The sequence below is a fragment of the Cebus imitator genome, unplaced genomic scaffold (assembly GCF_001604975.1).
Source record: "Cebus imitator isolate Cc_AM_T3 unplaced genomic scaffold, Cebus_imitator-1.0 Scaffold49, whole genome shotgun sequence".
NCBI lineage: Eukaryota > Metazoa > Chordata > Mammalia > Primates > Cebidae > Cebus > Cebus imitator.
This window is the reverse complement of record NW_016107364.1, coordinates 7,895,378-7,910,841: the sequence shown is the minus strand read 5'-3', so window position 1 is coordinate 7,910,841 and position 15,464 is coordinate 7,895,378. Positions and strand designations below refer to the sequence as shown.

Sequence of the window (15,464 nt, the reverse complement as noted above, 5' to 3'; positions counted from 1 at the left end):
ACTGCAGGTTTGACCTCCTGAGTGCAAGTGATCCTCCCACCTCAGCCTCCCGAGTAGGCATGCACCACCCACCTGGGTGGATAGCTTTTGCATTTCTAGTAGAAACGAGGTCTCTGGCTATGTTGCCCAGGCTGGCCTTGAACTCCTGGGCTTAAGTGGTCCTCCTGCCTTGGCCTCTCAGAGTGCTGGGATTACAGGCCTGAGCCACTGCGCCTGGCCCCTGTTAACTTGAGCGTTGACCGAAACGTTTCTTCTTCTTCCTCTGTGTGTGAGGCAGTGGGAATGTCGAGTAGTCAGAGGCTAAGGCGTTACCTTCTCTGATTCAGGTTCATGATCTGTTGTATAGGAAATTTGACAAGACGTGCCTCACAGTTCATGCATTTCTTTATTATTTCTATAAACGTGATCTATAGTGTAAACATGACTTTATGTTTTTACCTTTTGAGCTACTCTGAATTTAGGTAAGAGAAACAATATTGAAGGTTTGTTTTCAACCAATTTGACTAAAGTGACTTTTGTCATTCCCTTCATTTGCTGTTCACACTCAAGTGTCAGCCTTTAGATGCATAAAAACTGCTGTGAAAAACAGCTTTTGAAAAAATTACTTCAACAGGTGTAACTTTTTCTAGTTATTACTTGTTTTTTTCCTACTGAGTTACTATTGAGCATAACAGTGGCTCTCACAGCCAGGGAAATTTCTTTGGAGCTACCAGCCTGTGGAAAATAAGCCCTTTCTTCAGAGGGAAAAGGCGTGCAGACATATAAACACTCTCTGCCTCCCTTTGCTGATAAAAGTTGTGTGGCATTTTGGATCAGAGGGAAGGGCAAAGCCCAGTGCTTTGAGTGCTGTGAGGCGGCACCGCATCGTCTTTGGGGAAAAGGTGGGGCTTGGGGACCTCCCACCTTGCCGACGGCCAGCAGGTGCATGCACCTTGGGGGTCTGCTGCCTGGTCCTCGCAGGTGTCCCCTGTGCTGTGCTAGGGGCCACGGCCTCAGAGCCGCCCAGGCAGGCAGGAGAGGGGGTCAGAGGCGGGCCGCCCCGTGGCTGCACTTGCTCTGCTTGGGTCTCCTGAGATCGTGGCCGGGTCACGGCGGGCTCTCGTCCTGCTCACTTCCTGTTTTCCGTGAGTGAGACTCATCTCTGTCACGCGGTGTCACCGTGATTTGCCGGATGTGCCGTTTGACAGGGCCGCATGATGGCTGGGCCCAGCCCGCAGATGCTCGGAGCCGCACAGCCTGATGCACAGCCTGGCAGGCGCCTCCCGTCCCGGGGAGCGGTTTTTAATTCACTGTAATTTATGCATCCTTGCAGTCCTGAGAGTGCCTGGCCTGTCAGCAGAGCCGAGATGAAGGCTGACAGTTGTCACCAGGGCCTGAAGGGTGCCTCACATGATGACACATTAGACAGACTAATGATGTTTTCCTCTCGTTCTCCTGCTCTCACCTCCACGCCAACCCCACCGTGGCCCTGCCACCGCCTTGCCACCACCCACCACCTCCTCGCCACCCCAGGGACGCTCCGGACGCAGGCCCGGCCAGGAGACTTCGTCTGCATCGAGTGCGGAAAGACCTTCCACCAGCCCGGCCACCTCAGGGCCCACATGCGGGCACACTCAGGTATCACCCTCCTGCCCACTGTCCCCAAGGGGAGCAAAGGAAGTGAGGTCTCTTCAGTCAGCGCTTGACCATCTGCAGCCAGGGACACAATGAGATTTCAGCCCCTTCCAGGTGGGGGCGCTGCCATCTGCCTCTGGGATCATACACCGGCTGCCCCCACTCCACACCTGCAAGGGGTTTTTTTTGGTATCCATGTGTCATGTGTTTTAATTTGAGATAAATCTGTCTGTGAGCGTTCCATTTTAATTAGAGAGTCACTGACTCCTCAGAGATGAGTATGTTAATGAATGGCATTGCCCCCAGCACACATTTCATCAAAGCACCCTTTTAGCACAGCCGAGGCGTGGTTTGGTGTCCTCGCCGGCACCGACTGGACTCTATGGGATACACCTGGGCCCCTTGGGACCAGGCAGGATGGGCTGCAGAATCCCTCGGCCCTTGTGTAGGTAGGGAGCTTGCCCCCGACCAGGCTGGGAACCATCAGGACAGCGCAGGGACATTAGACAGATGGGGAGACAGGCTCTCTATCAGGAGTGTGAAGGATGCCCACAGAAGCTGCTCTGATGCAGGATGGCACAGGCCAAATGGTAAGTAATGCAAGACGAGGGCCCCTTACACACACACCGATAATTAATATTGTCAGTGATTGCTTTCTTCAGCAGCGAGCTCGGAATTAAAAAGGGCAGCGGCCCCAGGCAGCCATTACCGCAGTCTGTTACTGTAAGTGTTGACGGTAAATTGGTATTTTCCAGCCACAGGCTAGGCGCTGGTGTCTTTTTTTGGGGGGAAAGTACTTAATCTGTAATGGACTCATTTAATGTGCACGTCCTGAAGCTCACATGCTCATCTGTTAACAAACCGCTTGTTCCCACAGTGGTGTTTGAGTCTGATGGACCCCGGGGTTCTGAAGTTCACGCCACCTCCTCAGACGCCCCCAAACAAGTAGGTCTCGTGATGAATTGGATGTCTGGGTTTTGATGGGGTAGCTGGGAAAAGGTGGGCTGTGATGCTCATCACTGAAGCAGCATGACCTTCTTTTTTGTTCTCTTCACTAGATGTGTAAATAATTCTTTATCGCTTTGATTTGGGATCTGACCCTTTGGAGCAGTCTGTGGGCAGTCCCTGCACAGAGGTCCTCCCGGCGGGGGCTGCAGGGTGCCGGGTGTCGGTTGTGTTAGGGAGGAGGGCATCAGGACAGACTGGCGGTGACTGAAAACACTACAGACTCACTGTTTCCAAGATGTTTCTGGGTAGGAGTTTGCTTGAGAACAAATGATGGTTAGCCTCCTTCAGGAACATTCTTTCTGTGTTACTCTGTAAGAAAAGTTTCATGTCCGGTATGGTGTCTTGCGGCTTTGTGCTTTGTTTCTCCGTGTTACAAACATGACTGGCATGGCCAGAGTGCCTGAATGTAACCGTGTGCCTATGCCTGGGATGCACCTGCCCCTGCAGGTGTGACCTGCGTGCATACACTACTCAGTGTATGCAGAGCGGCAGGCCTAGGGCGTTGGCTCGTGGTTCTGAGTCCCGCTCTAAAGTAGTGAGGCCCCCTCCCACAGCCCGCAGGGGTCTCTCGCATTCTCTCGGGCTGAGGGGGTGTGTGCCGTCACGGCTGTCTCATGTTACTCTCCTGGAGGACATCACACCATGTTGCACGAGCTTTCTCTAAAGAACATCTGGCTCCCTCCAAAGACAAACTCTCCCCTTTGTCATTGAGGAAAGGGTTTCTTGGCCATGAGAGTCAAGTCCTGTCTGGGTGGTGGAATTCAGCTTGTGTCCCCTGCTCTGACAAATCCAGTAGTCTGTGGGATTCCTGGTTGCCCGTGAGGATGAGGGCAATTACGACCTCCGAGGGATCAGACTCTGTATGATCTAGTGAGGTCTCAAAGGAAACTTGAGAATCATTCTAGTCTATTTCTAGAGGAAAAAGGTAAGAGGCATGAAATGGCTTCACCAAGGGCCCCTGCTAATTAGTGGTTGAGCTGGGCTGGCTGTAGAATTGATGTTACCTGATGAGGGATTTTTTTTTTTTTGAATTATTGCCTGATTAGAATTTCTATGTGTTGTTAAAGGCCTTTGCTTCATGTATTGTTGACAGAAAGCCTTGCCAGTTATTACAGTTTTTAAATAATTAGCTTCGGCCTTTCTTATTAAAACCCATAGCTACACAATGCCATGATAATTTATGAAATAAATATAGCATCTTGCTGAAAACGGAATGGAAAGATTTCCAAATGCACGACCTCCACTGCGGTTGCGTTGTCCTTTTTAAAGAAATAAAACCCTCTTGCCACAAAAGAGTCACCGTGATGTGTCTGTGGGATGTGGTAACGGCAAGGTCAGGTCGTCATGGAGAATTACAAGTTGATGTTACAGCGGGGCCGGGCCACATGTATTCTTGCTCACACAAGTGACTGGTTAAACCCACCCAGGACCTGGCCTTTTGGTTGGAGTGTTAGACGGGGGTGGGAAGCCAGATCTATGAACAACTTGGTGAGATTCTTCAGGAATGCCTGTCGGTTTATTTGCTGCCTATTAATTCCACCTAAGCCTCTTGAGAAGGCTTTTGTCCCAGGGAGAAATAGGAGATCAAAAAGCAAATCACTGTATTTTAAATAATTTCTGTGTTACTTACTGGTTATGCTGGGAGTTTAGAATAATTGTTGCTCATTTGTGATTCTGATATAGAAAAGATGTATCTATATCGTTGTCGTGTCTCTAGACTAAAATGTTATTTTCTACTTCATAGCAGCCCTTCGTTTCACGTTTGCAGTCACTCAACATTGTGGTCTGAGTTCGCGTGGCTTTCAGACTCAGCATATGTGTTCACTGTTGTGTGACGATCTCAGTGAGTCAGCTTTCCTTTCATTCACGGGATGGTGGCGGTTCAGGCCGTGGCAGTAACGTGGAACTAGATTTGTGTGGGTCTCCGGCTGCGGTGGCTGGCTTCTTGAATTCTGTATCTGAGATCACAGTCTCTGATAGGACTTCTTGTCTTTCATTATATTTAAAGTAGCTTTTGGTGATTTATCACTGAATGGTCTGGTTCTCTAAGGAAATTCCATTTTCCTTAACATACTTTGGAACTGTATCTTTAAGCATTCCCATAGAGGCTTGTGGGCTAGGATAATTGAAAAACATGTCAGTAATAGGCAGAGGTTTAAATCTTAGGGTTCTTTGTTCTTATCCTATAGTTTTATTCTTTACAGAGATCACAATGGCTTTGTTAAATTTAGGGTACCTTATAGACTTATGGAAACACACTCTGTAGTTCTGTATGTCTAGAATGTGATTCATACTTTATCAGCCATGTTCTTTTTTGTGTTGAGAGTACTTTGCTAACATTCATTCATGTTTCACCAGATTCTTTTCCTGTGGGCGTCAGATGCTAGGGATCTTGGCGGTGTTTTTTTGGATCATGCAACACTGTGTATTCATGCAGAAATTATTTGATGTGACACCTAAAGTCGATGGACTTTTATAGATATACATAGTAGATGCTAAATTATTTACTTTAAACAGTATTTAGAAATTACATTTGATAATCATTTATTCGCTCATGAGCAGTGTTCATTGACCATCCACTGTGTGCCATGCCTGTGCAGGATACTGGGGAGGTGAGGTCACCATTTTTCCTGCTTCTCTGGTTCAAAAGGTCCTCGGGTGGCTTAGACGAGGAAACAGGGCAGAGCAGGGCAGTGCTGTGACATGGGAAGGGCCGTGTCATCCAGGCTGGAGGTACTTGGAAGGCCATGAGGGCGGAGGGATGGGCATTCCCGAAGAGCTCAGCCCATGGAAGGCCCCGAGTGGAGGAGCACATTGCATTGCAGGAGGTGGGTAGAGGTCAGCTCGGGCAGGGGAGCCAGAGCACGTGGGCGGAGGATCAGGGCTGGGGTCTAAAGAGCACCGGGTCTCCTTGCTGAGACTCATGAATTTCTGGCCACAGTGATAGAGAGCCTGAGGCAGGTCTGACACAGTCAGAGCTGTAGCTTGAGAAGAGTGAGCAGGTCACATGCCACTAAGAATGGGCTTCATGGTTCCCAGCAGCAGGAGTCCTTTGGAGGTGCTTAGCTGGATCCCAGCGAGAGACAAGGTGGCCTGAGCTGGCGTGGTCTGGAGAGCGGGTAGATTTGAGGGACCAGAACATAGGGGTTGGGTGTGGGAAGTGAGGGCTAGGAGGAAATCACGTTGACCCCAGGTCTGGCCTTAGGCAGCTGGTCCCAGTGAGCATCCAGTTCCCCCAAGGCTGGAAGGAGGAACTGATGTTTCCAGATAGAATTCAAGGTTAGTTTGAGAGCGGCATGGAGACCCAGGTAGGAATGTCTAACAAGCAGGTGAAGACACGGGTTTAAACTGGTGAGGAGAGATCCTGGCAAAGACTGTGTATATAATAGCTGTCAACATTTACATTCATTCAAGGTCAGCCAGTTCCACTTGGAGACACCCAGATACTATCAGTGACTAATACATTGGGTTATTGAGTAGAGGCTTTAACTTTGATCCTCCCCCTTAGACATACAATGTGACCTAAGTTTCCTCATCTATAAAATAATGACAGTGGTGCTTATGTTGTATAATTGCTGTGGAAATCAAGTTAGAACATACACCACAGAGCACACACTCAGTGTTACCTTTTGTTATTTATTCCAAAATTAAGCCATTTTCCTTCATAACTAGAGGAAAGTCACATGCATGGAGAGCATTTCTATGGTGAGCACACATGAACATGTCTACACACGTGCGCCTGTGTAGACAGATGCCTGTCATTGATAAGCTGATTAGTAGACTTTGCTTATGAACTCAATTTGATGGCATGTTTTCTTGGTGTCTTGTGGCTTTGTTGGAACCTGCCAGCATGCTTCTCTTTGGTTTAAGAGACTTGTAGTTAATTATTCATTAAAAAGAGGATGCAGGAAAACTGTGTTTGAGAAAAGTGGTGTCAAGATAGGCAGCGTTACCTCGTTTGCTACGTCCTGTTCAGAAGCCGTCTGCTTGGTAGACAGACATTCTTGGTTTTTGTAGAACAACTGCCTTTACTCTGCCATATTAATATTTGAATATTCTATACTGGAAAATTCTGATAAATCACAGTATACCGTCTATCTCAGTGAAACAATCCAACAGGCATGAGGGCAGGGTGAATCTGCTGAAGTTGATTTAATTTCCCCATAGGTCAGAGTTGAGAATAAAATGAATAATTAAATCAATTAAAGTTGGTTTCATTCATTAGCACACACCTGAAGCTTGAGGAGAAATAAAGTAGTTTCCTTTCCTGTTGACACTAGTAGCAGCCTTTTTCAGCACATGAACTATTTAAGCCTCTTCCGTGTTACAAACATGTACTTTAAGACCCCAAGCCGGGCATGGTGGCTCACGCCTGTAGTCCCAGCACTTCAGGAGGCCGAGACAGGTGGATCATGAGGCCAGGAGTTCAAGACCAGCCTGGCCAAGATACTGAAACCCTGTCTCTACTAAAGTACAAAAATTAGCCAGGCGTGGTGGCACATGCCTGTAATCCCAGCAACTCGGGAGGTTGAGGCAGGGAATTGCTTGAAGCAGGGAATTGCTTGAACCTGGGAGGTGGAGGTTGCAGGGAGCTGAGTTCGTGCCACTGCACTCCAGTCTGGGTGACAGAGTGAGAGTCTGTCTTAAAAAGAAAAAGCCCCCAGAGCACGCCACGAAAACCAGATAGTTAAGCAGTCATTTCTCTCTGAACACCTTCCTTTGGTAGGTGGTGAGGGTGGAAAGGGTGCCCGAAACCTGCAGGCAGAGATGCAGGGTAAATAGCAGGGCCGCCGTAAGCTGCGTGTGCTCACAGCACGCCTCTCTAGGCATCTCACCCTTTTGCCTCGATCATAGACGAGCCAGAAGATGGTGAGAAGGTCCAGGCACCGGGCCCCAGGAGCCCGCCCATGAGGGCACCCACACCTGTGGGTGATTCTTCCAGCCCAGCGGTGGCACCGGCGCTTGTCCTTGGTGCTTTTTTTACTGTGTTTTGGATTAAGAAGTTCCAGTGCCAAGGACCGCCAGTCCTCCAAATCAAATCCTAAATGAGGCGAAGGGCTTGTGCATGTTGTCTTTTAAATATGCTTGGTCATCTATTTAGCAGGACTGAATAAATGTTTAGTTTCTAGTAATCAGCAGCATTCATCATTAGAAAGAACACTTTTTGAAAACAGTATGTTGAAATCTGGGTGTTTTTGTCTTGTGGATGTTAGAGGAAAAACTAGGAAGTTTCTTTAGTGTTGCTGAGAAATTTTTTTTGGTTGCATTGTTGTTAAACATTAGAAATTAAAATGATATTTGAAACCAAGAAAGATTATTCTCCCCAGCTTCATGGTTTTGGGATTTATTAAAAGACCAGAATGACTGCTGAAATACCAAATTTGGTGTTTCGATTTGTTTGGGTTCCTTGCCAAAATTTAAAGACTATGATTAATAGTTTATTTCTTAGTATTCTAAATGTTATTTTAAAATAGTTAAGCTGGATAAATAATTCCATTAATCAAAATAACAGGAAACGAAAAAATGAATGGCGACCTAATTTGTCTCATTTTTAGCTGTGACTATTATCATGCAAGTGATGGAGAAAACACGTAGGTGGGTACATTTGAATATATGCATAATCTATTTTCAGTTATCACTTTTAGATTCTCAGCATCACAGATCAGAGTTTGAAATTCAGCTCATTTGCTTAATCTTTTCTTATTCATTAAACCAAACAAGCATCTTAAAACACATTATCCACTTTGTGTAAATAAAACACACTACCAAAAATCATGAATAGACCTGGTGACTTATCCAGAATTACTCCAGTCACCTAGCCCCTGTTTACTTACGGCTTGTTAGGAAAAGCTTTTAGTCAATAAAACATCCTGCATGGCTGTTCTCAGGCACTCGCATTGCCTGCGTGGCTGACTGCAAGCACTGTTTATAGGCTGACCTCTTCTGAAGGCTGAGAGGTGCCCTCTGTCTTGGAGCATGGCGGGATTTTGTGGGCGGGCCATGGATTCACTCCCATCACTACATACACATTTCCTTTGCCTTATTAAGATAAAGAAAGTAGACCTCATAAAGTCAGTATCCATTCCTAGGACACTGAAATACCTTTAAGAAAGATAGTATTTCTTTCAGCATTACCGAAAAGCCCACAATTCACAGCTGCAAAAAAGAAAAGCAAAATCTTCTAAAAGGAGGTTTCTCATTTTTTGACTACTCTTTCAGGAGGAAAAGCCCATGTGCCTGTGCTCAGAATATTAGTGTGTCCACTTCATTTCAGTATTTCTGTGCCTCCTTTCTTCCATGGTTTATTCATTTCTTAAAAATGCTGTAGGGCTGCTTTATTGAATAATAACATGGTGGCCTCTGGTGAATCAGTAACTTAAAACAACTCTCTTAAGTAATGAGGTATTGGAACACATCCCTTCAGTTACGAAGAGAAAATAGGCATCTCTGCTCTTGGATCTGTGACCACAGTTTAACCAGCTAGTTGTTTGGGTTATCCGGACTTTGCAGTGCTTCCAAAATAAGTATTTTTAAAGCCTTCTGAGCCCTGCAGTGTAACATGTTAACCCTTTATGGACAGAGGGCTATCTCCCTGTCGCCTCTGGGATGGTCCATTGATGCCTAACCCAATGCAAGTCTGTGACTTCTGGTCCAAAGAAAGAGATACCCAGGTGGACGTGCCCTGGGGGTGCAGTTCATACGCATCCCTTGAACACTTCTTAGGGTCCCCGACTTCTCTGTTTGCTCTGCAGAGACGTCAAGGCCAAACAGCCAATAGCTAACCGTAACTCCCCGTTCTCTTTCGGTAAATACAAAGACCATTTTCCTTCCTGGACGTATTTGGAATTAGTTCTTAGCCCCGTTGATGATGAATACTTCCCATCAGAACCTCAGAGATTTCTCCATGGCCTGATGTCGCTGTACAAAAATGTAAAATAATCTTTCTCCATTTACTGCAGGAAATTCACCATCTACTTAGGGAAGTTTATCACATCTCTCATTCTGTTATTGTTTCCTACATGTCAAATAAACTGCTGTCTCCACCACTGCGTCCACCCCCTAACCCCTCATAAAATTTTGTAGAGTATCTTTCTGACTTCCACTACATGTCAACTGGTAGATGTCATGAATGCAGAGCCAGCTGTAAGTAGTTTTCTGGAACTATTAAGAAAAGCAGTTAATTCATTATGTCAAACAGACCCCCCCCACACCCTACCATTATTTCTGGGGTTCCTATAGGCATAGCTGGAAACCAATTGGAATTTTACATGAGTCCCTTAGTTTATGTATGCATGTTAATTTCCAGTGGTCAGTTTCACTTCATCAAGATTTGAGCTGAAGGTTAATGCAGTTAAGTACGATTAATCTGGCCATGCTGTATTTTGCCCTCAGATTGTAAACGCTGTTGTTCAAACAGGGATGCTTCACATGTCATTGGAAAGCATTCTCTGAAAGCTGTGGACGCACAGCTATGCAATTCACTTTATAATAACCTTTCTCTTTTTCCCACGTGGTAATTATTTATGGAAATAATAATTACACACTGTTCTGACAGATCTGTGCGAGAGCTGTGCCTTTCTGTTTGTGTGGATGGCCCAGATTCAGCCTTGTTTTGGAACTATCATTCACTTGTAAATCTGCTTTGTACTATAAAATTCTACATTTTGACCTCCTTCCCATCTTGCCAACTTGTAACCTTTTCTCCAGAGCCAGTTCGGACACTGTCATTTGCCATTCTTAATGTGAAACAGAGACGTCTAACGATCCTTTCCCAATCACACTGGAAATGACTTTGTTTTCAAGCCACCTCTCTTTAAGGCAGCAAGGCAAATGTAGAATACCTCCTGCTTGTATAAAATGAGTTACAGCTTAAGCCAGGGGGGTCTTTGCCTACTTGGCTTGCTCTGCGAAGGTCAGTGTTTGTGTTCTGGATGTTGATTAGGAAATTAGTAAGCAAAATGCATTTAGAAACCAAAAGGCAGAAATGAGCTTTTCTACTGTTCTTTCCTTTTTCTCACACAGGGGAGAGACCATTCTAACACAGGTGCCGTCCAGACAGTGCCTCTCAGAAAGGGAACCTAAAGGCATGTTCCGACGCACCCCAGGTCCCTGTCACGGCCGCCCTCAAGGATGCCCCCACAGCCTCCCACCGTGACCTGGCCCCTCCAAGGAAGAACAGCCGGAGGACTCCCGAGCAGACACCTCACATCCCAAGCCGCTGCACTGGAGTGGAAATGAAAGGCAGATGCCTGTCCTTGTTAAACGTTCAGAAATAAATGAAGATGCTATACTCTAGAAATACATGTAGATACTATATACGCATATACGTGCTCATCGCTCATAGATCCATATTTCCTTCTAATAAACAGTAGTACTGGCAGGCACAGTAGGGGCACAAGGCATCTATCTTATTCAAGACAAGTTTGAGACACTGGAAAAAAAGATACTTGTTGTGTGTGTCGGACAGAGTGGCGGGGCTGAGCACTGTCTTAGGGGCCTCCCACGCTCAGAGGGACTGTGGAGATGATGTCAGAACAAGCCGTGGTGGATTTGAGCTTGATCGAGTATTCATACTACTGCCTCTCCTTGTCTTAGTGGGTATTTAAAAGAGTAAATAAAAGAGAGGAAGGAGGTGACGTTCAGGTGCTGTGGGAAGCAGGCTTGCGGGAAGGGCGTGATGATGAGACGGTCATCACTCGTGGGTTCCATCGCATTCCTCCTGGGGGCTGTGTGCGCCTGCCGTGCGCTGGTTCCATTCTGTCCACCTTTCGAACTGAGCGAATCTGGCAAAGGAGACACGTCTGTGGGAATGCGTAGATTCTGCTTCGGAAGAGAGCTAGTGAACACTAAGAAAAGCAGGCTTCTTGTTTATTCTCAGGACCTTTTTGTAACAGGGCTACATTCTGCAAACTGCTTATAAAGGAAGACTATACGTCTTAACAAATTATTTAGCCACTGAGTCCTCCCGGTTCGGACCTGTTTTAGTAATGGCAGAAGAATCCCTGAGCAGGTTCAGGGGCCCTAGGGCGCTAGGGTACTGAGCCCTGGTGCCTTCTGTCCCCACTCTTTGCCTCCCCCGCTTCCCTGTGCCACCCCAGTGAGTGGGTGTCTTTTTTCCCTGGGCCTGGTGACCTCCACAGGATGAGGAACTTTGTTCACAAAGGGTGGGGATCACCAGTCCCTTGGGTGGGGGATGGCTTTATATACCTCTTCCTCAGTAATGCAAAAGCAAGTTTTTATGGTGGGGGTTAAGGCCCAATAGCAAAGGATCTTAAACCATGCAGTGTACGCAGTTGAAATTGTATTCCACAGATATAAATATTTTCTTTTCCCATTGCCGTGACACTATGTGTGATGGCAGTATTTCTGAGAGTTTCAGATTTTTGCACATATGATTTTATGCATTATCAAAAGTTACTGCTGCCTTGAATGAAAATGTTCTGTGAAATTTTTTGCAAAAGCTTTACTAGGTTTTTTTTTAATTGTGAAATTTTGTAAAGGCAGGAAACGGATTAAAACTAGCATGCTAAATATATTTTTCAAGAAAGCAATAATTTTACATGTACAGAAATTATCCTAACCTTTAATACTGGTGAGAGCGACAGTTTACTTCATACAGTAATGGATTAGTGCAGTTTTTGTAGACAGTGGGCTTCTGATACAAAGTCTTGTTTAAACACACACACACACACACACACACACACACACACACACACGCACACCCTAAAGTGTGGGTTTCCTGTTCTAATGATTTGTTGAATATTATTATTATTATATTATTATTATTGTTATTGTTATTAGTTAATGTTTGGTTCTGGATTCTACTTGTTACTGAGTTTAAATTACTTGACGGTTCAGATTACTTGCAACACTTTCAAACAATGCAATGTAACTGGCTAGCTTATGTATATATATATATATATATATATATATATATATATATATATAATTTTTTTTTTACTTATTTTTTTCTGATATTCTTATGCCAGATATGTACGAACATGATGTGTCCTGTTGGTGTAATTAGGAATGTCATGCAGATACAGTGAAGCAACTGTAATTGACTGTTCTGTAAAGTTATTTTGAGCAAAGTTGCGGAGACACATTCCTCTGTCCACCTGAGACATCAGAATCCTCTTCTTTGATTTATGTTGAATCATTTCGGTTGTTTCCCCACGGTGATCATTTCTGCATTTCCTGGCTGTTGTTTTCTTGGCTCAAAGTGGATGATGACTGTTAGGAATGCCAGGGACTAGTGATTCGGTCCTGTTTCTCTGTGTTTTAGTTATTAAAAAGAAATTCTGTACCCAAAGTGACACAAAAGTGTAGTCTACATTTTTACTGTTTCAGAAGCAGCATGGTAAAGCGCAGTTGGCCTTTAGAGCTGGACGTGTCCTGCTTTCGATTCTCCATCCTGGAGAGCGTGGTGGGGAGCGGGCTGGTGCTGGGGCCCCGCCGACTGCCGGCTGGATCCTGCCTGGCTCACAGGAGAGGGGCGGAGAACAGCCGGCTTGCAGGGCCGCGCAGGGGGCACAGAGTGCGGGAGTGAAGTTTTCACCCAGACAGACTGGGGGTCCCCCAAGAACGCCACCCTCTGAGGCCAGCTGTGGCGTGCCTGGATGTGTGGGCCCTTCCTTCCACCGATCATCAGTATTGTATTGGTTTGTTAATTTGTTGCTGTCAGTTTGGTCATAGTATTTAATATGATTTGTGTTTTCTTATTTATTTAGCAACTGTTTGGACTCCCTTTCTTTCTGAACGGTGATGTCTGCATGATACACTTCTGTACGTCGTCTTCTGACTGTTACAGACTTTCTACTACCTCTCCCGATCTGCTGTTTCCTTGTTTCTTAACAGGAGTTTTTACAGTGTTGCGTCTAATGTAACTTAGACAATAAAGGGTTTGGTTGTCTACACTGCAGCTTCTGGGTGTCTCTCCCCTGCTTTCCGCTCGCTGCTGCCCGCCCTGCCCCTGCCGGGGCTTGGCTCTGCCCTGGCCTGCCCTCCGCACTCACCTCTTTCCCTCTCACGTCTCTTCCTCATTTTTGCATTCAAATAACACAACGCTAATGAGCTTCTAAAAACCCTTCAGGTAATTCACTTGTATTCCTTAATTTGAAGAATGAATATTTAAATTCTCTCAAAAGTCAGATATTGAGAATCTTCTCTGGGAAATTGGCCACTGTACCTGGCCACCTTTCTGCTTGGTTCCCGGAAGGTCTTACTGTAATCTTAGATGGACAGATTTCATCCTCATCAGCACCATACAGATTTGGCTTCAAAGCCAAGTGAATTTTGCCTTTCAGGCTATGAAAAGTATTAAATGTTTTAAGAGGTTCCCCCAATATTTACTTATTTATTTTTTAAACCAAGAAAGACACTGGTTTCCTGAAAAGCAGGTGCTTCAGGAAGTAGCAGTTGGGAGTTGCATACAGTTACTTGGTCAGAGAAAGGAGCGCCCCGCATGACAGGCCACTGCCCCATCCGGCCACCATGCACAAGTCACTGAGGACATGAGAACCCCACGGTGGTGGCTCCGGTGCCTGTGCTTTCATCATCTCACACTCCTTCAGGGTGCAGGGTTGAGCAAGAAAGGGCAAGCTTCATCTCCATGATGCCTCTCCTTGGCAACTCTGGTCGCCATCTGCTCTTTGGACAGAGAAGAGAGAGAGTGAAGGTTACAGGGTGAGTAGCGATGTCTTCAAGATGAAGGAACGTGGGTGCAGTCTTAGTCTGTTGTGTGGAAGAGGGCACCTCCTGGGCTTTTGTGGCCAGAGACTGTCTACAACATTCCTTCCTTCAAACTAGACAAAACCGTCCTCTGCCACCCCCAGCAAGTTCTGAGAGGTTTCCAGGCTGTAGAAAAGGAAGGGAAGGAAGGAAGGAAGGAAGGACGGCCGGCATTCGGATAGCTTTACTTTCCACTTCAAAATGTCTTAATTAGCATATGTTATTTTACTGCTTTTAACTTTGGTGAGTTCTAATTTCAGAATGTTTTATTCACTAAGCAAAAAAAGATGAAAAAACCACAGGCCAGGACTTAAGTGAGGAGGACATCTTTGTTTGCCGTGGTTGGTGGGAGAACGCTCTGGAACCCGGTAACAGGACTGCGGGGAGTGACCCCGGGCCACCTGCCTTGGAAAATGTTCATTCTTCATCAACTTTGTTAATTCTACTTTGAGGCAGTAAAATGCAAAAGACCATAGAAATTTGTATTTCCTTTTTTAAAATACAATTTATAACATTATATTTTGTACTCTTTATATTAGAATTTGTAACTAGATTGATGTATTTAACTCTATTTCTGAAAAAGTAATTTGATGTTTTAGTTGTGTGATAAAAGTATTTAGAGAAAACATATTCATTCTATTGGAATTTGAAATAAATAAAAACATCTTGGAGTTCTGAGATGTGTAAGATATTTTTCCCCAATTTCAGACGGTGGCTTAAGTCGTCCAATAGCCTGCTTTGATCTGTGATGATTTATTTTTGTTGGCTGAACATAAACCAAAGTGTTAATGCCCTTTATTTAAAGAAGAGTTTTAGGGTGATGCACAGGATTGTTCACCTGAAGAGATGCTCAGATGCCCAGATGGCCCAACTGTTTTCGTTTTTGTTTTTTTCGAATCTTTCGTGGACTCCAGGACATACATCCGCTTTTTTAATGGAAGATGCTGTGTTTTTCTCATTCTTTTCACAGCACACGTCTTATTTCCCCACTGAACATACTCTCTGTTCTTACCCTTGCACTGTCACCCGTACAGACGTACAGGGATGGACACAGAAGGAATCTGACTCAGCCACACCTGGAGGAAATCATTGTGTCAAAAATGTGGGGACAC

At 45.4% G+C, this 15,464-nt stretch overlaps 1 protein-coding gene across 5 annotated transcripts in view; it reads left to right on the top strand.

Annotated features, from left to right (window-relative positions):
• ZNF516 (zinc finger protein 516) overlaps positions 1 to 15,030 on the top strand; it is a 130,483-nt gene extending 115,453 nt beyond the window's left edge. For all 5 annotated transcript variants that reach the window (XM_017527559.2, XM_017527558.2, XM_017527557.2 and 2 more), the window contains exons 4-6: positions 1,513 to 1,617; positions 2,492 to 2,559; positions 10,645 to 15,030. In XM_017527559.2, the coding sequence (XP_017383048.1) occupies positions 1,513 to 1,617; positions 2,492 to 2,559; positions 10,645 to 10,704 (233 nt within the window). In that variant the 3' untranslated portion in view covers positions 10,705 to 15,030. The remainder of the gene's footprint in view (positions 1 to 1,512; positions 1,618 to 2,491; positions 2,560 to 10,644) is intronic.
• Positions 15,031 to 15,464: the final 434 nt, after the last annotated feature.